General features: G+C 45.7%; 1 protein-coding gene across 3 annotated transcripts in view; it reads left to right on the top strand.

The window, feature by feature from the left end:
* Positions 1-22,213, top strand: part of TRPC4AP (transient receptor potential cation channel subfamily C member 4 associated protein) — a 68,611-nt gene that overhangs the window by 16,249 nt on the left and 30,149 nt on the right. For 2 of the 3 annotated variants that reach the window (XM_056548003.1, XM_056548001.1), the window contains exons 2-5: positions 5,062-5,190; positions 12,262-12,378; positions 15,701-15,758; positions 20,941-20,996. In XM_056548003.1, the coding sequence (XP_056403978.1) occupies positions 12,283-12,378; positions 15,701-15,758; positions 20,941-20,996 (210 nt within the window). In that variant the 5' untranslated portion in view covers positions 5,062-5,190; positions 12,262-12,282. Of the gene's footprint in view, positions 1-2,719; positions 2,790-5,061; positions 5,191-12,261; positions 12,379-15,700; positions 15,759-20,940; positions 20,997-22,213 lie in introns of all 3 variants that reach the window. The other variant, XM_056548002.1, reaches the window with a different exon arrangement.

Raw genomic sequence — 22,213 nt, 5'->3', positions numbered from 1 at the left:
CGGGGTGCCTGCTGATAGATATCAGCAGTCACCCCGGCCCGGTCCCCGCCCGGCGCGCGGCGGGGGCCGAAATTCCCACGGACGTATGGATACGCCCTTCGTCCTTAAGTACCAGGACGCAAGGGCGTATGCATACGCCCTTCGTCCCCAACAGGTTAAAGGACATCTGCAGTGCTGGGCAAAAAAAACTTTTTTTTTACCTCATTTAATAGGTCTTTGAAAGACCTTTCCAACGATGTCTCCCCCATCAAAATTGGCCCAGTCGTTCTCCCGTTATCAGCACACGAATTACGGAGGAGAAGTGAAAGTAAAACTACATCTCCCATCATGCCTTGTGCTTACTTCCTGTAAGCTGCTGCCCTCCCCCTGTTCTATCCCCCCGAGCAAATTATTATATTGTAACGCCCACATCTCCCTCCCCTTCTGCTCATCTCCCCCTCCCCATGCTGCCTCCGTGCTCACTGTAGTGCAGGCACTGGAGAGTGAAAGTAAAAATGGTAAAAAACATAATTGTTTGTCTATAAAACTGTCCTGATAGGGGTCCCTCCATCTTTTTCACAACTACAACTCCAAGCATGCCCAGTTATTTTATATGCTGTTCGGGCATGCTGGGAATTCCAGTGGTGCCTCCAGCTGTTGCAAAACTACAAATCCCAGCATGCCCTGTCAGCTTTCTGCTGTTTGAGTGTATAAAGGAGTTGTAGTTCACCAACACCTCTACTGTATCAGGAGACTCTTGGGAGTTGTAGTTCACCAACACCTCTATTGTATCTCTGTAGTCTCCTGGGTGTTGTAGTTCACCAACACCTCTATTGTATCTCTGTAGTCTCCTGGGTGTTGTAGTTCACCAACACCTCTATTGTATCTCTGTAGTCTCCTGGCTGGGAGTTGTAGTTCACCAACACCTCTATTGTATCTCTGTAGTCTCCTGGGTGTTGTAGTTCACCAACACCTATATTGTATCTCTGTAGTCTCCTGGGGGTTGTAGTTCACAAACACCTCTATTGTATCTCTGTAGTCTCCTGGGAGTTGTAGTTCACCAACACCTATATTGTATCTCTGTAGTCTCCTGGCTGGGAGTTGTAGTTCACCAACACCTCTATTGTATCTCTGTAGTCTCCTGGGAGTTGTAGTTCACCAACACCTATATTGTATCTCTGTAGTCTCCTGGGGGTTGTAGTTCACAAACACCTCTATTGTATCTCTGTAGTCTCCTGGGTGTTGTAGTTCACCAACACCTCTATTGTATCTCTGTAGTCTCCTGGCTGGGAGTTGTAGTTCACCAACACCTCTATTGTATCTCTGTAGTCTCCTGGGAGTTGTAGTTCACCAACACCTCTATTGTATCTCTGTAGTCTCCTGGCTGGGAGTTGTAGTTCACCAACACCTCTATTGTATCTCTGTAGTCTCCTGGGAGTTGTAGTTCACCAACACCTATATTGTATCTCTGTAGTTTCCTGGGGGTTGTAGTTCACCAACACCTATATTGTATCTCTGTAGTCTCCTGGGGGTTGTAGTTCACCAACACCTATATTGTATCTCTGTAGTCTCCTGGGGGTTGTAGTTCACCAACACCTCTATTGTATCTCTGTAGTCTCCTGGGAGTTGTAGTTCACCAACACCTCTATTGTATCTCTGTAGTCTCCTGGGAGTTGTAGTTCACCAACACCTATATTGTATCTCTGTAGTCTCCTGGGGGTTGTAGTTCACCAACACCTCTATTGTATCTCTGTAGTCTCCTGGGAGTTGTAGTTCACCAACACCTCTATTGTATCTCTGTAGTCTCCTGGGAGTTGTAGTTCACCAACACCTCTATTGTATCTCTGTAGTCTCCTGGGAGTTGTAGTTCATACACCAGTGTTTCCCAACCAGGGTGCCTCCAGATGTTGCAAAACTACTACTCCCAGCATTCCCTGGTTGGGAAACACTGGCATACACACACACATAACAGGGACTACAACTCCCAGCATGTCATTCAGTAGTCCCCCTCCCCCCTCTCACACACAGAATCATGTCCAGTATGATATTTATTCCCTGTATACACCACCAGCCCCTGCAGTGTAATATGTCTCCCTCACACACACGTCCTCCCCTCCCTGCTCTGTGGTTTGCTCTGTGTTTCCCCCGTGATAACTTGAATCCTCCCGGTGATAAGTGAGGTCCTGTGTAGACAGAGCAGGGGAGGGGGGAGGAGCTGTGGACGTCCTCATTCTCCCCCTGATTGAATCTTACAGATAGGGGCGTTTCTGAGGATGAGCCTATGGCTGCCTCAGAAAGCACCCGCTCATGCATATGCATAAGAGGGAGGAGCTGACAGAGGCTAGGGGGAGCACAAACACTGCTGGGAGGAAGAGATCTCCGTCCCCAAGATGGCGGCTGCAATGTAATGAATAGGGGACGGACGCAGGACTACTGGGCTATGCTGGCAACTCTAATATCTCAGAAACGGCTGCATATAGGTAAATAGGACTAATTGACTGAATTGTATAACTTTTGTTTGGGGAACATTTGGGCAGGGATTTTTGACCACTACAGTTGTCCTTTAATTTTCAGCTTACAATATGGGGACAAAGGCTTGCTCCTTTTTGTTGCTTTTCCTCCCCCATAAGGATTAGGTAGGAAAAAACGTGCAGCGCCGGGTACTCAGCTAGTTGCATTATATTAGTAAGTTGCTTTATTATACATTTTGACGTGCTAAACAGTTTTGTTTTTTTCACAGGACAACCCCTTCACTGTTCAAACCATATGATTTCCTAAAAAAACAAACACCCTTCCATGGTCAGGACAAGGTATTGTGATGCCCTCCTTCATAGACTACATCTGATCCCACCAGTAGCATCGCTAGGGTGCAGCAACAACTAACCCAGTTGTCCCACCCAGTCTGAAGCTCCTATTTGAAATCAATAGGAACTTCAGGATAGTCACAAATTGCTTGTTAAATTTTTTTTTTAAATTAAACGAAGTGTTTCCCAATCAGACACAAGACGGTTCAAAGGTTAAAGGGGTACTCAGGGTTTTGTTTTTGTTTAAAAACTGCTTTTTCGGTTTACACGTTTCAGCGCATCCCTAGTAATAAATAAATAAATAAATACATAAAAAAGTTCTCACCAAGATGACTCTGACAGCTATTACGTGGGTGTGAACAGAGGCTTACATTGTAGTGATCCAACAGTGCGGGTTTATTTTTATTTTTTAGCCAAATCCAAGGGTGGAACCAAATGAAATAGAATTTTGGCACAAAACGCTGCAGTCAGCTGTTCTGAGACTGTTCTGTGTTTTTTTTTGGGGGGGTTGGTGGCATATTTATATACTCAAAATGCAACTTAATAATTTCATATTTTCGGTGTGGGGGGGGGGGGGGTGTGTGTGATTATCTCCATTGATTGAAATGATAGAAGCTTAAAAATCTACTTGTGGAGAACAGGCCTAGAAATAACCCAGCACTACTACAAAAAAAATAACCATATCCTGCGAATACATTTTGGGCTATGTTCACATTAATGTTGTTCTCCAACCCATTTAGGGCCTGTTCAGCGCCAAACAACGGTATCGAACTGACCCTTTGCACAATGGACACTGCCGGGTTCTGAAGGGTCCTATTGAACCGAATAGGGTCGGTCGGATGTTATTTATTTATTTTTTTAAGGGGAGTTAAGCGTAGAAAAGTGTCTTTTTTTTTTTTTTTTTTTTCTCCTCCGTTTTTTTACTCATGTCCTTTCGGCGTGGAGCTCAACAGTAATGTGTACGTGGCCTTAAATGGGCACCGCTTGCAGAACCGCTGTAGAATTCCAGACTGTGAGAAAAGACCAGGCTAACTTCGGGGCGCACAACGCTGGTAGCAAGAACCACAGATGCCGTGGATTATACTAGAGTTGTTTTATTTCACATAGACAACGCGTTTCGAGAGCAGCCCGCTCTCTTTTCAAGTCCATGAAAGGACTTGAAAAAGAGAGCAGGCTGCTCTCGAAACGCGTTCTGTTTAGTAAAACAACTCTAGAATAACCTACGTCATCCGTGGTTCTTGCTACCAGCGTTGTGCGTCCCGAAATTACCCTGGTCTTTTCTTCCCGTCTGGAATTCTAAAGCGGTACCGTAAGCATTCAGAAGCCAACCCCTGCAGGTGGATCCAAATCTGGAGGCAGCCATGCATTGTAATTGCGTACATGCTTTACTAGATGTTGAGCTCTGAGCCCAACATCTCCAGGTACGTGAGTATTTGGCACGACTGCATACAATTCTCTCACCCTTGGTAACGGGTGTACAGGGAGGCAGGTGCGAGGGGAGCTGAGACGACAGAGCGATTTCGCATCACATGACGCTTCTTCCGGCCTCCTATGGAGGCCGGAAGAAGCGTCATGTGACGCGAAACAGTAAGAAGTTTTCCACGTATGGTGAGTGCTTTGTCCTCCTTTCTACATACCTTTATATTGTAACGAATTTGTCTTCCAACCTCAAGCACCCCAGTCCAGCGTTGTTGGGATCTTTTTCTCACTCCGAGTTACATGCTGCATATTAACACCTGCTGTGCCAAGGTGCTATTTCTTCAGACTACTTTTTTTTTATTTATTTTTTTACTTTTTCAGTTTTTACAGGTTATACTATGTTTCAATACATCCGTACAGCGGGATCACCGTTGGTGGACTGGGGGAGCCCCCTTCCCCCCGGTCAACTCCATAGATTCAGTGATCAAGGCTGATCACGGCATCTATGGGGTTAATGCTGCCGAGACCGGCGTGTGATATCCAGATCCCGCCGGCCATCTCTTGCAGCGCAGAGCAGGAGATCGCTGGGACATACGCATACGTCCATTTGCGCTAACAAGCTAGCAACTTGGACGTATGCATACGTCCTGGGGCGGGAAGGGGTTAAAGTAGTTCTGTCCAATTCTAGCACTGTGTATTATAATGTCGTTATCCGGGCATGCTGGGAGGTGAAGTTTTGCAACATCTGGAGGGCCACAATTTGAGACCACTGTTCTATAATTACATAAATCTCTCCAGTATTATCTTGTAGTTGTCTTGGAGGATTCCGTCTGTTCTTACTGTTGTTTCTTCTTTCTAGATTACCGAGGAGCTGCTGAAAGAAAGAGACAAACAGGCCAAGTGGAACAGTATCCCTCTATTCCTGCACAAGTTGTATGACGCCAGCCACCCCAACAGCGACCTCTCCCAGTGCCAGGCCATACTCAAGGTACACATTGTTCTTTCTTGGAACACTGGGTCGGGCATAAAATCACATTACACTGGGTCTTGTGCTGCAGACGGAGCGGGAAGTAGAGACAATAGCGCCATCTCTGTCCCCAGGATGTGTGAGAGATTACAACTCTGCCCCATTCACTGTAATGGATCTGATGTGCAGTACCACACAAACAACGGGAAGGCAGGGGTGGCGCTGTTTAGGGAAGGAAGCAGCTATGGTTTTTCTACTTCTGCATAACTCTTTTTAGGGCATGTTCCCACTTGGCGGATACGCGGCGTATTTCACACTGCGCAAAATCTGCACTAGCAGCGGGAAATACGCTGCGTATCCCTCGCTCACAATACACACAGGGCTTTCTGGCGGCAGCCCTATGTGTGCAGTGATTTTTGGAGGCAGAGCGTGCGTCAGTCACGCCGGCACACGGCCCCGCCTCCAAAACTCACTGCATGCATAGGGCTGCTGCCGGAAAGCCCTGTGTGTATGGTGAGCGAGCAATACGCAGCGTGTTTCCCGCTGCTGCTGCAGATTTTGCGCAGTGTGAAATATGCTGCGTATATGCCAAGTGGGAACATGCCCTTAAAGGGGTACTCCGGTGAAAACCTTTTTTCTTTTAAATCAACTGGTGGCAGAAAGTTAAACATATTTGTAAATTACTTCTATTAAAAAAATCTTAATCCTTCCAGTACTTATTAGCTGCTGAATGCTACAGAGGAAATTACTTTCTTTTTGGAAAACTGATGACATCACGAGCACAGTGCTCTCTGCTGACATCTCTGTCCATTTTAGCAACCGTATATAGCAAATGTAGGCTAAGAGCAGCATGGTGGCTTAGTGGTTAGCACTGCTACCTTGCAGTGCTGGGGACTTGGGTTCAAATCCCACTAAGGACAACAATAAAAAAAAGACTTATTATTATTATTATAATGTCAGCAGAGAGCATTCCAAAAATAAAAGAATTTCCTCTGTAGTATTCATCAGCTAATAAGTACAGGAAGGATTAAGATTTTTTAATAGAAGTAATTTACAAATATGTTTGACTTTTTGCCACCAGTTGATTTAAAAGAGAAAAGGTTTTCACCGGAGTACCCCTTTAAAGTGGTACTCCGCTGAAAACATTTTATCCCCTATCCAAAGGATAGGGGATAAGATGTAAGATCGCAGGGGACCCCTGAAATCTCCACTACGGCACCCCTGTCACTGGGTGCACGGAGCAACTCCACTCCGTGCCTTATGACTGGCGAATACAGCCGCCACGCTCCCTCCTATAGATTTGAATCGAGAGGGCGTGACGTCACGAATGCGGAAGCTGCAAGCTTCCGTGTTCCGGATGCCGCCGCTGCCTGGACCCCCGCGATCTTACATCTTATCCCAGATCCTTTGGATAGAGGATAAGATATTTTCAGCGGAGTACCCCTATAAGGCATTCTGGCACCAAATTCTAAACGAAAGTCATTTATAAAGGATACTACAGTGAGCATTACTGCACAGTAGTAATTAGTAATGTTACTAGTTAACTTTATAGTGTCTATGGATTTAATAAGATTTTAAAGGAATTGTTCATGGTTGACTGCACTCCTCTCACATGGCTAATGTAAGCTGCCTGATCTCTTTTATAGACTTCTCCAGGGGTTGTTATTCAAAATAATTCTGTCACCCACAGCGGCTCCAGGTCCCTGCTCATTCACCACTTTTTTCTGGTTTCCCTAATGTGTCATTGCCACAAAACCTACCGGCTCAGCCAATCCCTGATGCAAGACACTGCACGGCCCAGTAACTGGCTTAGCAGGCAGTTTCTGCAAAATGGCAGCAGCAGGAGATCGGGAGGAAGAAAACTTTATTTTTATTTATTTTTTTATCACATTTCATCCACCATGACAGCCCACATGAGATGGTCCCATAGTCATAATTCTAACTTTTTAATGTTTAATCTGCTCCAGACAGATAGATAGATAGATATGTGTATATATAGTGACCCCCCCCCGACTTATGATGGCCCCGACATATGATCATTTCAACATATGATGGCCTCTCAGAGCCCATCGTATGTTGAAGGCAGCATCGACATATGATGCTGCTGTGTGTCGGGGCCATCGTACAAACAGCTATGACAGCGCTGACAACTTCAGCAACTGACAGTTGTTTAATGTGCCCGTGTGCCCCGTTCTGCCTCCTGTTACTCACATGCTGTCCTGCTAACTCACGCAGGCTTCCACTGTGAGCTCCGTGTAAGCCCCGCCCCCCAGTGCAGCCATAGCCAATAGCCTGCAGCATCTTGCTGCAGGCATCCAATGAGCTGCTGGCTGCCCTTCCTTTCCTATAGAGCTGTAGTCGGCAGGATCGTAATGGAGGACATTCTGTCCCCCCTGAAGGTATTTAACCCCTTCCCGCTATTGGACGTATGCATACGTCCAGGCGAATTACACGTTCGCGCAAATGGACGTATGCATACGTCCAAGCGATCTCCTGCTCTGCCGTGGGCAGCGCAGGAGATCGCGGGTGGGACTCAGCTGTCAATCACAGCCGGAGTCCCACCGCAGCTGCCGGGGCCACGATCGCGCCGGTCCCGGCAGCATTAACCCCATAGATGCCGTGATCAGTTCTGATCACGGCATCTACGGTGTTTGCAGGGGGAGCGCTCTCCCCCTGCCCATCAACGGCGGGTCCGCGATAAAATAAGGGGGATCGAGGGTGTCCAAGACACCCTCGATCCCCCTTGAAGAGATAGGAGTGAGGTGGCAGGGCTGCCACCCCTCCTATCCCTGCTATTGATCGGCCGAGCGACCGACCAATAGCAGACTGAGGGCGGGGGGGTTAAAGTTTGGTTCCCCTCCGCTAAGCCCACCCATCGGTGTCCGAGCACAGCGGGGGGAACTGTGTAGTAGCGGCGGCGGCAGCGGCGGTCACTTACCCGGCGGCGGCTGTGATCACGGCGGCGGTGGAGGTGAGTATGACGCCGCGTGTCCGGGAGTCTGTTGCCTAGCAACATCTGCAGGGCGACAGTTTAGAGAGTGGTCTCTAAACTGTCGCCCTCCAGATGTTGCAAAACTACAACTCCCACCATGCCTTGACAGCTGTTTGCTGTGTTGACATGCTGGGAGTTGTAGTTTTGCAAGATTTAGAGGGGTTCAGGCTGGAGATCACTGACAGTGGTCTCTAAACTGTAGCCCTCCAGATATTACAAAACTACAACTCCCAGCATGCCCAGACAGCAGTTTGCTGTCTTAGCATGCTGAGAATTGTAGTTTTGCAACATCTGGAGGGCCACAGTTTAGAGACCACTGTCAGTGATCTCCAGCCTGAACCCCTCTAAATCTTGCAAAACTACAACTCCCAGCATTCAGGAACAGCAAATGGCTGTCTCGGCATGCTGGGAGTTGTACTTGCGTGCCTCCAGCTGTTGCATAACTACATCTCCCAGCATTCCCTTTGGCAATCAGTACATGCTGAGAGTTGTTAGGTTCTATTACCTAACTCAGTATTTTCCAACCAGTGTGCCTCCAGCTGTTGCAAAACTACAACTCCCAGCATGCACGTTCTGTCAGTGCATGCTGGGAGTTGTAGTTTTGCCCCCCCCCCCCCCTCCCATGTGAATGTACAGGTTACATTCACACTGGCGGCGGATTACAGTGAGTTCCCTGCTTCAAGTTTGAGCTGCAGCATCCGCAGCTCAAACTCCTAGCGGGAGACTCAGTGTAATCCGCCGTCAGTGTGAATGTAACCTAAAAACACTACACTACACTAACATAAAATAAAGAGTAAAACACTACATATACACACGTACACTGCCCCCACCCCATTTTGGAAACTACACCCCTCACGGAATGTAACAAGGGGTACAGTGAGCATTTACAGCCCACAGGTGTCTGACAGATCTTTGAAACGGGTCTGTGAAAATGAAAAATAAAATTTTTAATTTGCACAGCCCACTGTTCCAAAGATCCGTCAAATGCCAGTGGGGTGTAAATTCTCCCTGCACCCCTTATTACCTTCCGTGAGGGGTGTAGTTTTAAAAATGGGGTCACATGTGGGGGGGTCCACTGTTCTGGCACCACGGGGGGGCTTTGGAAATGCACATGGCCAAATTCTCTCTCCAAAAGCTCAATGATGCTCCTTCTCTTCTGAGCATTGTAGTTCACTCCCAGTGCACTTCACGTCCACTTATTAGGTATTTCCATACTCAGAAGAGATGGGGTTACAAATTTTGGGGGGTATTTTATGCTATTATCCCTTGTAAAAATGTAAAATTTGGGGGAAAACAAGCATTGTAGTGTAAAAAAAAATAATTTTTTTTTACATATGCAAAAATCGTGAAACACCTGTGAGGTATTAAGGTTCACTTTATCCCTTGTTACGTTCCTCAAGGAGTCTAGTTTCCAAAATGGTATGCCATGTCATTTTTTTTTTTTTCTGTCCTGGCACCATAGGGGCTTCCTAAATGCGACATGCCCCCCGAGCAAAATTTGCTCTCAAAAAGCCTAATATGACTCCTTCTCTTCTGAGCATTGTAGTTTGCCCGTAATGCACTTCAGGTCAACTTATGGGGTACCTCCATACTCAGAAGAGATGGGGTTACAAATTTTGGGGGGTATTTTCTGCTATTAACCCTTGCAAAAATGTGAAATTTGGGGGGAAACACACTTTTTTTTTTTTTTTTTTTACATATGCAAAAGTCATGAAACACCTGTGGGGTATTAAGGCTCACTTAATTCCTTGTTACGTTCCTCAAGGGGTCTAGTTTCCAAAATGGTATGCCATGTTTTTTTTTTTTTTTTTTGCTGTTTTAGCACTATAGGGGCTTCCTAAATGCAACATGCCCCCAAAAAAACATTTCAGAAAAACGTACTCTCCAAAATCCCCTTGTCGCTCCTTCGCTTCTGAGCCCTCTACTGCGCCCGCCGAACACTTTACATAGACATATGAGGTATGTGCTTACTCGAGAGAAATTGGGCTACAAATTCAAGTATAAATTTTATCCTTTTACCCCTTGTAAAAATTCAAAAATTGGGTCTACAAGAACATGCAAGTGTAAAAAATGAAGATTTTGAATTTTCTCCTTCACTTTCTCCTTCACACTGTTTCCAAAAATAAGCAGCAATGTTTCAGCGGGCTCACCCGGCGGGTGAGCCGGCTGAAACGTTGCTGCTTATTTTTGGAAACACTTTTTTTTAAATATGGAATAAACTCACTTTTTTGCACCATACTATGGACTGTGTGCTGCAGAAAGATCCTTTTGCTGTATGAACGTGGGGTTGATTTGGCCAATACTCCAGAAGCTACTTTGCACCACACACTTTTTTTCATGTGCATTTGGTTGTGCTGCTTTTCTACACACACGCACACACACGCACACACACACACACACACACTTTATAATTATATATATATATTTTTTAAATAATAAAAAAAAAATTGTATATACACACTCACAAATAAAATAAAATAAAAATTCGGTCCCACAACAACCTCTCTTTAAAGAATAAGGGAAAAGATGTCTATGGCTGGAATACCCCTTTTATACCTGCATAGGGAATACAGCTATTTGAAAGAGCTTTACTAGTTTATTGCTCTATTTCCTATGTGGATATAGAACTATATATGGGAACCAGGAGGTTCAGCGTTGGCCATGGAGATGTATACCCAAACCCAACGACCAGTCACCTCTCCTTACCTTTTTTAGTAACTTATTGTATTCCCCATAAAATACCTCTGGATCATGTTTTCTTATAGCGCCGTGTTGTGCCGTTCATCAGTTGGGGGCGTGTCCCTACACTGTCGTCTTATTTAATTGGCTAGTGTTAGTTTAAAGACACGCCCCCAGCTAGTAACACCCAGTTGGCTATTTTTGGGTTACATTTCTAGTAAGAATAACAAAGGGACAGCACCACAAAGAGCTATAAGAGAAGAGGCCTTAGAATTGTTTCATGGGGGCTACAAGAAGTTTGCTATAACGGAATGGTGACGGGTCCAATGATGTCGGTAAAGCGTACTCTCCCCAGGTCTGTATGGAGGGGCGCAGCTCATGCTGGGCGGTCAGTTTGCCAAGGCATCTGTACAGCTTCTGGAAAGTTCTGTGCGTGAGCCCAATACTTGCCTAGCCCGGTCCTTTTGCAGCTCCGGTTTGGCTCGTCCAGTCCCTCTATCTGCTACTGAGATCAGCGCCTGATCCAAGACCTGCCTACACCAAGTGCTTGTCTTCATAGCATTAAAGGGTACTCCGCTGCCCCAGTGTTCGTTGGGAGTCGTGATGCCACGCCCCCTCCCATAGACATGCATTGAGGTGGCGTGACATCACTTGGGGGCGTGGCCGTGACCTCATAACCCCAGTAGCCCACACCCAGCGTTCAGAACAAAATGTTTCGGACGCTGAGCAGTGGAGTACCCCTTTAAAGTGTTCGGCAGGAATCGTGATGTAATGGTCAAGCCCCCTCCCATGGATTTGTATTGAGGGGGTGTGGCCGTGACTTTACGCCCCCCGCCGTTTTAAAAGAACGCTGAGTGCTGCACAGAGATCACAGGGGTCCCAGCAGCAGAACCCCCGCAATCAGACATCTTATACCCTAGCCTTTAGATAGGAGATAAGATGTCTAGGGACAGAGTACCCCTTTAAAGAAGTACTCCACTGCCCTAGCATCCGAAACATTTTGTTCCAAACGCCGGGTGCAGTGAGCGAGGGCCGTGACATCATGATCACTCCCCCAAGTGACGTCACACCACGCCCCCTCAATGCAAGTCTATGGGAGAGGGCATGGCGGCTGCCACGCCCCCTCCCATAGACTTGCATTGAGTGGGCATGGTGTGAAGTCACTTGGGGTAGTGACCATGACGTCACGACCCCAGTAGCCCGCACCCAGCGTTCAGAACAAAAATGTTTCGGACGCTGAGCAGCGGAGTACCCCTATAAGAAGGCAGATGATTGGCAGTCCAGACAGAGCTGAGCAGGAACTGTTTGGACTCCTCATACTTATCACAAAACATATGGCTGCCTTCATGAGCCCCAATTGGTTTAACCACATGTTTCTTGATACAAACGATCATTTTTTTTTGCTTTTTTCCAACATGCAGGAAATTTCTCCCCTACTGTCTATGGAAGCGATGGCCATAGTGACCGATGATAAGAAGTCTGGACCGGAGTTTCCCTTTCCAAACACCTACACCTTTGACTTGTTCGGTGGAGTTGATGTAAGTTGACTTTTTCTCAATTTTGAAAGAATTTATATATATATATATATATATATATATATATATATATATATATAAATAATAGTGTGTATGTTCCACAAAAACTTTCAGACGGCTAAAGATATTAACATGAAACTTGGCACACATGTTACTTATATGTCAACAACAAACATAGGATAGGTAATTTAACCCTTACTCACCCCCATTTGCCAGGGGCGGGGCTTATGTTTAAAGTCCCATGCAAATCAATGGGAAATGTATGTTCCCACATAACTTCTGTACGGCTGGAGATATTTCATTACCTGGTACACATATTGGAGGACGGGATAGGAGGTCGGGGACACGGGGTCGGCATATGACAACAATATATGAGGACGGGATATGAAGTCAAAAGCTTCCTCCTTTGTTTATTTTCCTCCCCAAAAAGGATTAGGAAGGAAAAACCGGGCAACGCCGGGTACTCAGCTAGTATTATATATATATATATATATATATATATATATATATATATATATATATATATATATATATATATATATATATATATATATAAAAAATAATTCTCTGTAATGTTGTTGTGATACCTAAACCCTCTTCTTTCCCTACTTGTGTATCCGGCCGGGGATCGCTCTGAGGGCTCAGAGCACCATTCCCAGTACAGCTTGCAGATATGAATTTTATGAACAGATGCAGATGTATCATGTACAGTCCAACCCCCATGTGTTTTTGTAAATATATGAAATATATTAATTATATATATATATATATATATATATATATTTTTATATAATTATGTATATTAACACTGACAATGCAAACTGTTTTTTAAACAAAATTGGTATGCATAAAATTGTCCTTTTCTGACCCCTATTACCTTTTTTTTTAATATATATATTTTTTATTATTCTACACTCCATAGGGGACTTTTATGTGCAATCATTAGATTGCATTCACAGTATAATGCAATGCCAGGCTGCATCAGTGAGTCGCCCAACTGCAGCTGGTAAGGGGACCCGCCGCTGTGCCGTTCTAGCTGGTGTGTTATGGCCCAGGGGGTAAGGGCGTACCTGTACACCTGATGTCCCCAATGGGTTAATGTTGCGCCCCTTCAAAATAACTCTGCACACGGCCATTATGCAGGGTTATCCAGGAAAATCTTATTTATTTTTTTAAATCTCAACTACCGTATATACTCGAGTATAAGCCGAGGCCCCTAATTTCACCCCAAAAACCCAGGAAAAACTATTGACTAGACTATAAGCCTAGGGTGGGAAATACATCATCTCCCTCCCCCCCCCCCCCTTCATTATCACCACCTGTCAATCCCTTCATCAGTGGTCTTCAACCTGCGGACCTCCAGAGGTTGCAAAACTACAACTTCCAGCATGCTTCCGGGCAAGCTGGGAGTAGTAGTTTTGAAACCTCTGGAGGTCCGCAGGTTGAAGACCAGTGCGGCCTTCGTTATCATCCAGACCCCCCTTTAATTTTCTACTCTCCTCCCCTCGGTGGGAAGGAAGGGTGAGCTGGTCCGGGCCATCTATGCTGCAGGGACCGTCCGGTGGGGAGGGTTAGTTGTTCCGGGCTGTCCATTTTCACCAGGGGGGGGGGGGGGGGGCTCTACTCCAGCCCCGGACCAGTGACGTTGCCTTGACGACGACGCACAGGGACGTTCATGCGCGTCCCTGTGCGTCGTTGTCAAGGAAACGTCACTGGTCCGGGGCCGAGCCCGGAGCGCGAAGAGGACAGCCCAGAACGATTAACCCTCCCCACCGGACGGTCCCTGCAGCATAGATGGCCCGGACCAGCTCACCCTTCCTTCCCACTGAGGGGAGGGGAGTAGAAAACAAAAGGGGGGGGTCTGGATGATGACGAAGGCCGCAGTGGTCTTCAACCTGCGGACTTCCAGAGGTTTCAAAACTACAACTCCCAGCTTGCTGGGAGTTGTAGTTTGCCAACATCTGGAGGTCAGCAGGTTGAAGACCACTGAGAAGGGATTGACAGGCGGAGAGTTCACTCGAGTATAAGCTGAGGGGGGCGTTTTCAGCACGAAAAATCATGCTGAAAAACTAGGCTTATACTCGAGTATATACGGTAGCTCCAGAAAGTTAAACAGATTTGTAAATGAAATAGTAGTGAGACGAGAAAAGAGAGGAGGGCACACAAGAGGCAACTTCACCTTGGCTAGGATGCAGCACAGTCTTGGCAACCTATATAGTCGTCTCCTGCGGGGTGCACATACGAAGATATGAAGTATCAAATCTCAACAAAAAGGAAAGCACGTACATGCACTCACCGCTCAGCGGAGACGGTTCGGTGTGGGAGTCCGGTTCATGGGGAGCTGGATCACAGAATCAGTGCAGGTTTTTTGGTGCTCAGAGGCCGGGCCCTGAGCGTTGAGTGCACGTACGTGCTTTCCTTTATGTTTAGATTTGTAAATTACTTCTATTAAAAAAAATCTTAATCCTTTCAGTACTTATGAGCTGCGGAAGTTGAGTTGTTCTTTTCTGTCTAAGTGCTCTCTGATGACACGTGTCTCAGGGAGCTTCCAGAGTAGAAGCAAATCCCCATAGCAAACCTCTTCTAGTCTGTGCAGTTCCCAAGACAAGCAGAGATGTCAGCAGAGAGCGCTGTTGCCAGACAGAAAAAAACAACTCAACTTCAGCAGCTGATAATTATTGGAAGGATTAAGATTTTTTAATAGAAGTAATTTACAAATCTGTGTAACTTTCTGGAGCCAGTTGATATATTAAAAAAAAATTTTCCCCCTGGAATACCCCTTTAATGTCTAAATATTGGCAGCGAAATCCATTACACCCCTAAGTGCAAATGTCCAAATTCAAATCAATTAGCAATTTCCTCTCTCCGGTGTCGTGACTTACAAGGGATCATGTGGGAATGGGGTGCAGGTGTCTTAAATTTGGTGTTATCACTCTCACACTCGTATACTGGTTACTGGAAGTTCAACATGGCAAAAGAACATTGAGAATCTGTCAAAAAAAGTGGTCTAAGCTATAGAAAGATTGCCAAGACCCTGAAAATGAGCTGCAGCATGGTGTGCAAGACTGGTTTCACAGGACAGTTTCACAGGCTGACCAAAGATCATGGTTGACCAAAGAAGCTGAGTGCACGTGCTCAGCTTCATATTCAAAGATTGTCTTTGGGAAATAGACATGCGTACTGCCAGTATTGCTCCAGAGGTTGAAGGGCTGGTCAGTGACTTCAAAAGTGGATAAAAAAATATATGGATGTAAAGTGTCTGCAATGTATAGAAAGTCTAATTGTAACAATGTACATGCACTGAGTGACCCTCTGTTCCCTGCAGCTTCTAGTGGAGATACTGATGCGGCCGAGCCTCTTTCCCCAGAAGAAGAAACACAAAAGTGAGTGACTCTCTTTAGACATGAACCTCAAGGCTGTGTACATGTGACTGGTCAGTGTTAGTCATTTACCTGTTGTAAAACTGCCCTGCTTTATAAAGGCTTATAATCGTTTAGTCAGTGAACATCGTAAAACAGACTCTCTGAATCCACATGGAACGTGCACATCCAGTCTGTGTTCAGAGCGTTCTAGAGCAGGAGGATCTGAGCAGATAAATATAAAGGCCTTCTCAATCGACCTGAAACAATAACGGTCTTGTTACGGCACTGTTTCCCAACCAGGGTGCCTCCAGCTGTTGCAAAACTACAACTCCCGGCATGCCCGGAAAGCCAAAGGCTGTCTGGGCATGCCAGGAGTTGTAGTTTTGCAATTGCTGGAGACACCCTTGTTTGGAAACGCTGTGTTACGGCCGTAACAACCAATCACAGCTCAGCATTCATATCTTAATGATAGCTGGTAAAAAGAAAGCTGAGCTCTGATTGGTTGCTATTGGCAAAACCAGAACGTTTTGGTTTCAGATTGATAAATCTGGGCCATAGTGTTTAGGGAAAGATTCTGCATAACTTGTAATTGACTAATCTAAATCCCTGCTTATTCTGGGCTCAGGAGTCCAGTGGGCGGTGCCATCAGTAACACTGTTATTTCTGTGTGTACAGTTATACAGAGAAAGCTGTCAGTTATTGATAGGACTGCCCTCTGGACTCCTAAACTCAGTACGGATTAAATTTAATATGTTAAATTATACATAACCCCCCCCCCCTAAAATATTTCTAGAAAATGAAGTATTTCTCACAGAAAAGGATTGCAGTAACACATGTTTTGCTATACACATGTTTATTCGCTTTGTGTGTATTGGAACTAAACCAGAAAAGGGAGAAAAAATAGCAAATTGAACAAAAATGGTCTGGACAAAATTATTGGCACCCTTAACTTAATATTTGGTTACATGCCCTTTGGAAAAATGAACTGAAATCAGTGTCTTCCTATAACCATCAATAAGCTTCTTGCACCTCTCAGCCGGAATGTTGGACCACTCTTCCTTTACAAACTGCTCCAGGTCTCTTATTGGACGGCGCCTTTTCCCAACAGTAATTATAAGATCTCTCCACAGGTGATCAATGGGATTTAGATCTGGACTCATTGCTGACACTTCAGATCTCTCCAGCGCTTTGTTACCATCTATTTCTGGGGCTTTTTAGATGTATGTTTGGGGTCATTGTCCTGCTGGAAGACCCAAGATCTCAGACACAAACCCAGCTTTCTGACACTGGTCTGTACAGTGCGACCCAAAATCCATTGGTAATCCTCAGATTTCATGATGTCTTGTACACATTCAAGGCCCCCAGTGCCAGAGGCAGCAAAACATCACTGACCTCCACCATATTTCACTGTAGGTTCTGTGTTCTTTTCTTTGTTGGCCTCATTCCGTTTTCGGTAAACAGTAGAATGATGGGCTTTACCAAAAATCTCTATCTTGGTCTCATCTGTCCACAAGACGTTTTCCCAGAAGGATTTTGGTTACTCAAGTTCATTTTGGCAAAATGTAGTCTTTCTTTTTTATGTCTCTGTGTCAGCAGTGGGGTCCTCCTTGGTCTCCTCCATAGTGGGGTCCTCCTGGGTCTCCTCCATAGTGGGGTCCTCCTGGGTCTCCTCCATAGTGGGGTCCTCCTGGGTCTCCTCCATAGTGGGGTCCTCCTGGGTCTCCTCCATAGTGGGGTCCTCCTGGGTCTCCTCCATAGTGGGGTCCTCCTGGGTCTCCTCCATAGTGGGGTCCTCCTGGGTCTCCTCCATAGTGGGGTCCTCCTGGGTCTCCTCCATAGTGGGGTCCTCCTGGGTCTCCTCCATAGTGGGGTCCTCCTGGGTCTCCTCCATAGTGGGGTCCTCCTGGGTCTCCTCCATAGTGGGGTCCTCCTGGGTCTCCTCCATAGTGGGGTCCTCCTGGGTCTCCTCCATAGTGGGGTCCTCCTGGGTCTCCTCCATAGTGGGGTCCTCCTGGGTCTCCTCCATAGTGGGGTCCTCCTGGGTCTCCTCCATAGTGGGGTCCTCCTGGGTCTCCTCCATAGTGGGGTCCTCCTGGGTCTCCTCCATAGTGGGGTCCTCCTGGGTCTCCTCCATAGTGGGGTCCTCCTGGGTCTCCTCCATAGTGGGGTCCTCCTGGGTCTCCTCCATAGTGGGGTCCTCCTGGGTCTCCTCCATAGTGGGGTCCTCCTGGGTCTCCTCCATAGTGGGGTCCTCCTGGGTCTCCTCCATAGTGGGGTCCTCCTGGGTCTCCTCCATAGTGGGGTCCTCCTGGGTCTCTTCCATAGTGGGGTCCTCCTGGGTCTCCTCCATAGCGTTGCGTTTCATTTAAATGTCAACAACTCTATCTGTATAGTTCGCACTGACACTGATGCTCCCGGAGCCTGCAGGACAGCTTGAATATCTTTGGAACTTGTTTGGGGCTGCTTATCCACCATCCGGACTATCCTGCGTTGACACCTTTCATAATTTTTCTCTTCTGTCCACACCCAGGGAGATTAGCTACAGTGCCATGGGTTGTAAACTTCTTAATAATGTTGCTCACTGTGGACAAAGGCAAATCTAGATCTCTGGAGATGGACTTGTAACCTTGAGATTGTTGATATTTTTCCACAATTTTGGTTCTCAAGTCCTCAGACAGTTCTCTTCTCCTCTTTCTGTTGTCCATGCTTAGTGTGGCACACACAGACACACAATGCAAAGACTAAGTGAACTTCTCTCCTTTTTATCTGCTTTCAGGTTTCATTTTTATATTGCCCACACCTGTTACTTGCCCCAGGTGAGTATAAAGGAACATCACATGCTTGAAACAATCTTATTTTTCCACAATTTTGAAAGGTGCCAATACTTTTGTCCAGACCATTTTTGGAGTTTGGTGACATTATGTCCAATTTGCTTTTTTTCCTCCTTTTTTGGTTTAGTTTCAGTACACACAAAGGGAATAAACATGTGTATAGCAAAACCTGTGTTACTGCAATCCTTTTCTGTGAGAAATACTTCATTTTCTAGAAAAAAATGCCAACATTTACGACCATGACTGCATATATGGTACTCTAAGGTCCACTGGGAAGATGCGCTGGATAGAATTATACATTTACGCATCCAATAGCTCAGATTGCAGCACTGACGATGGCGTTGCTGCCTCCCAGGATATTAATGCGCAGGCGCTATACTAGTGCGCGCCGAATGAATGGACTGCCCATACTAAAGCTGATGCGGAGCTCCACAATCTGCAAGCGCGAATATACTGTCATTTCTGCCCGCACCGGAAGTCTTCACATGCCGGCGAGAACGCCAATGTTTGCTTCTGTTTTCTTTGTTTTCTTTTCTGCTACTTGATTACTTTTATGCTCAACATGGGATCTAATAGAACTCCACCTCCTGACCCCATCTGAAGGTATCGACGGCTACGGTTTTATTGTACTCTAGATGCACTGTTTATGGGATTGTAGCACGTGTAATTATCATACGCACCGTGTGTAGTTTCACATGCTTTATTTTTACAGTAAGGTTGGTCTCCTTAATGTATGCTGTATAGAGTACCGCTGCTGTAATCCTACATCACTATATTTGTTTACATATTATAATTAAGTTGACACCCAACAGGATGTGATGTCACTACCTGCACCCAATTTAGACTGCTCACTTTGTGAATTTTATTGCTTGATGATGGCCACGTGAGATGGCAGAAACATCACTGTAACACTTTTAATAACACTTTTAATAAAGCCACTATTGATCACTATTCCAGGAGTTCTGCTGCATATCCATTTGCTATATTTATATATAATATATATATATATATATATATATATATATATATATATATATATAATATACGGTATTATATTATATATAATATGAAATAATTATGTATATAGTTAGATAAAAAAAATTTTTTTGCTCACAGGTCATGTTTAATTCAATAGAAGCCATAGTAAAGATGTAAAATAGATGTACCGTATATACTCGAGTATAAGCCGAGGCCCCTAATTTCACCCCAAAAACCCAGGAAAAGTTATTGACTCGACTATAAGCCTAGGGTGGGAAATACATCATCCCCCCCCCTGTGATCATCCAGACCCTGTCATTAACACCTTAATCATTATCACCCTGTCATCATTCCCCCCTTCATCATCACCGCCTGTCATCATCCAGACCCCGTCATCATCCAGACCCCGTCATCATCCAGACCCCGTCATCATCCAGACGCCTGTCATCATCTTCTCCCCCCCCCCCGCCTTTTCATCAGTGGTCTTCAACCTGTGGACCTCCAGATGTTGCAAAACTACAACTCCCAGCATGTCCGGGCATGCTGGGAGTTGTAGTTTTGAAACCTCTGGAGGTCCGCAGGTTAAAGACCACTGCAGCCTTCGTCATCATCCAGACCCCCCCCCCCCCCCCCTTAAGTTTTCTACTCGCCTCCCCTCGGTGGGAAGGAAGGGTGAGCTGGTCCAGGCCATCTGTGCTGCAGGGACCGTCCGGTGGGGAGGGTTAGTCGTTCCGGGCTGCGAATGAATGTCCCTGTGCGTCGTCGTCAAGGCAACGTCACTAGTCCGGGGCCGGCCCGGAGCGCGGAGAAGAGGGCCCCCCCCTGTGAAAAAATGGACAGCCTGGAACGACTAACCCTCCCCACCTGACGGTCCCTGCAGCACAGATGGCCCGGACCAGCTCACCCTTCCTTCCCACCGAGGGGAGGCGAGTAGAAAACTTAAGGGGGGGGTCTGGATGAGGACGAAGGCTGCAGTGGTCTTCAACCTGCGGACCTCCAGAGGTTTCAAAACTACAACTCCCAGCATGCCCGGACAGCCGATGGCTGTCCGGGCATGCTGGGAGTTGTAGTTTTGCAACATCTGGAGGTCCGCAGGTTGAAGACCACTGAGAAGGGATTGACAGGCGGAGAGTTCACTCGAGTATAAGCTGAGGGGGGGGGGGGCGTTTTCAGCACGAAAAATCGTGCTGAAAAACTTGGCTTATACTCGAGTATATACGGTAGTCTGAAACAAAATGAGCATTTTAAGCTTCAAAATATACTAACAAATACCCTTCTGCTATCTAGTGCCCTTTTATGTGTATTTGTATGTGTGCGCCTGTACGTCCTGCTTCTGCTGATCTGTCACTTATTCTCTATATGATTGAAATAATTTGACCATTAATATTTTGCAGTCAGCGACGATCTGATAAAGGACTGTCTGAGCATCCTGTACAACACCTGCATCTGTGTAAGGACCTCTTCCTTTATTTCCATCATCACTGGGGTCTTATTTCTTCTATACAGATAAGAGAACTACTGGTAAAATTCTCATTAGTTGCCGGATGAATTCTGGATTGTACAGATGTAACCAAAACTTTACATTGCTGTAGGGCGGAGATCGCCAAACACACTGGTAAAAAGATTCCTTGCTCGATCTGGGTTTGGCGTATGCCCGGTGACACCTAAAGAGAGTCAGCGATCAAAGTAAACGTACAGTGGGGATCAAAAATTTGGGCACCCCAGGTAAAACTTTGGTATTAATGTGCATAAAGAAACCAAGGAAAGATGGAAAAATCTCCAAAAGGCATCAAATTACAGATTAGACAATCTTATAATATGTCAACAAAAGTTAGATTTTATTTCCATCATTTACACTTTCAAAATAACAGAAAACAAAAAAAATGGCGTCTGCAAAAGTTTGGGCACCCTGCAGAGTTAATATCTTGTACTGCCCCCTTTGGCAAGTATCACAGCTTGTAAACTCTTTTTGTAGCCAGCCGAGTCTTCCAATTCTTGTTTGAGGTATCTCTGCCCATTCTTCCTTACAAAAGTCTTCCAGTTCTTTGAGATTTCTGGGCTGTCTGTCACCCACTGCTCTTTTAAGGTCTATCCATAGATTTTCAATTATGTTGATGTCAGGAGATTGTGAAGGCCATGGCAAAACCTTCAGTTTACGCTTCTTGATGTAATCCCCTGTGGATTTCGAGGTGTGTTTAGGATCATTATCCATTTGTAGAAGCCATCTTCTCTTTAACTTCAGCTTTTTCACAGATGGCATCAAGTTAGCATCCAAAATGTGCTGAAATTTTTATTGAATCCATTTTTCCTTCTACTCGTGAGATGTTCCCTGTGCCAATGGCAGCAATACAACCCCCAAAGCATGATTGATCCACCCCCATGCTTAACAGTTGGACAGAGGTTCTTTTCATAAAATTCTGTTCCCCTTCTTCTCCAAACGTACCTTTGCTCATTCCGGCCAAAAAGTTCAATTTTAACCTCATCAGTCCACAGAACTTGTTTCCAAAATGCATCAGGCTTGTCTATATGTTCATTTGCAAAGTTCAAACGCTGAGTTTTGTGGTGAGGACGTAGAAGAGGTTTTCTTCTGATGACTCTTCCATGGAGACCATATTTGTACAAGTATCTCTTTATAGTGGAATAGTGTACCAAAATGCCAGTGTCTGC

This window comes from Hyla sarda, chromosome 12, assembly GCF_029499605.1.
Source record: "Hyla sarda isolate aHylSar1 chromosome 12, aHylSar1.hap1, whole genome shotgun sequence".
Classification (NCBI taxonomy): Eukaryota; Metazoa; Chordata; class Amphibia; order Anura; family Hylidae; genus Hyla; species Hyla sarda.
The sequence above is the reverse complement of the archived record's forward strand: the minus strand, read 5'-3'. Positions and strand labels throughout refer to the sequence as shown.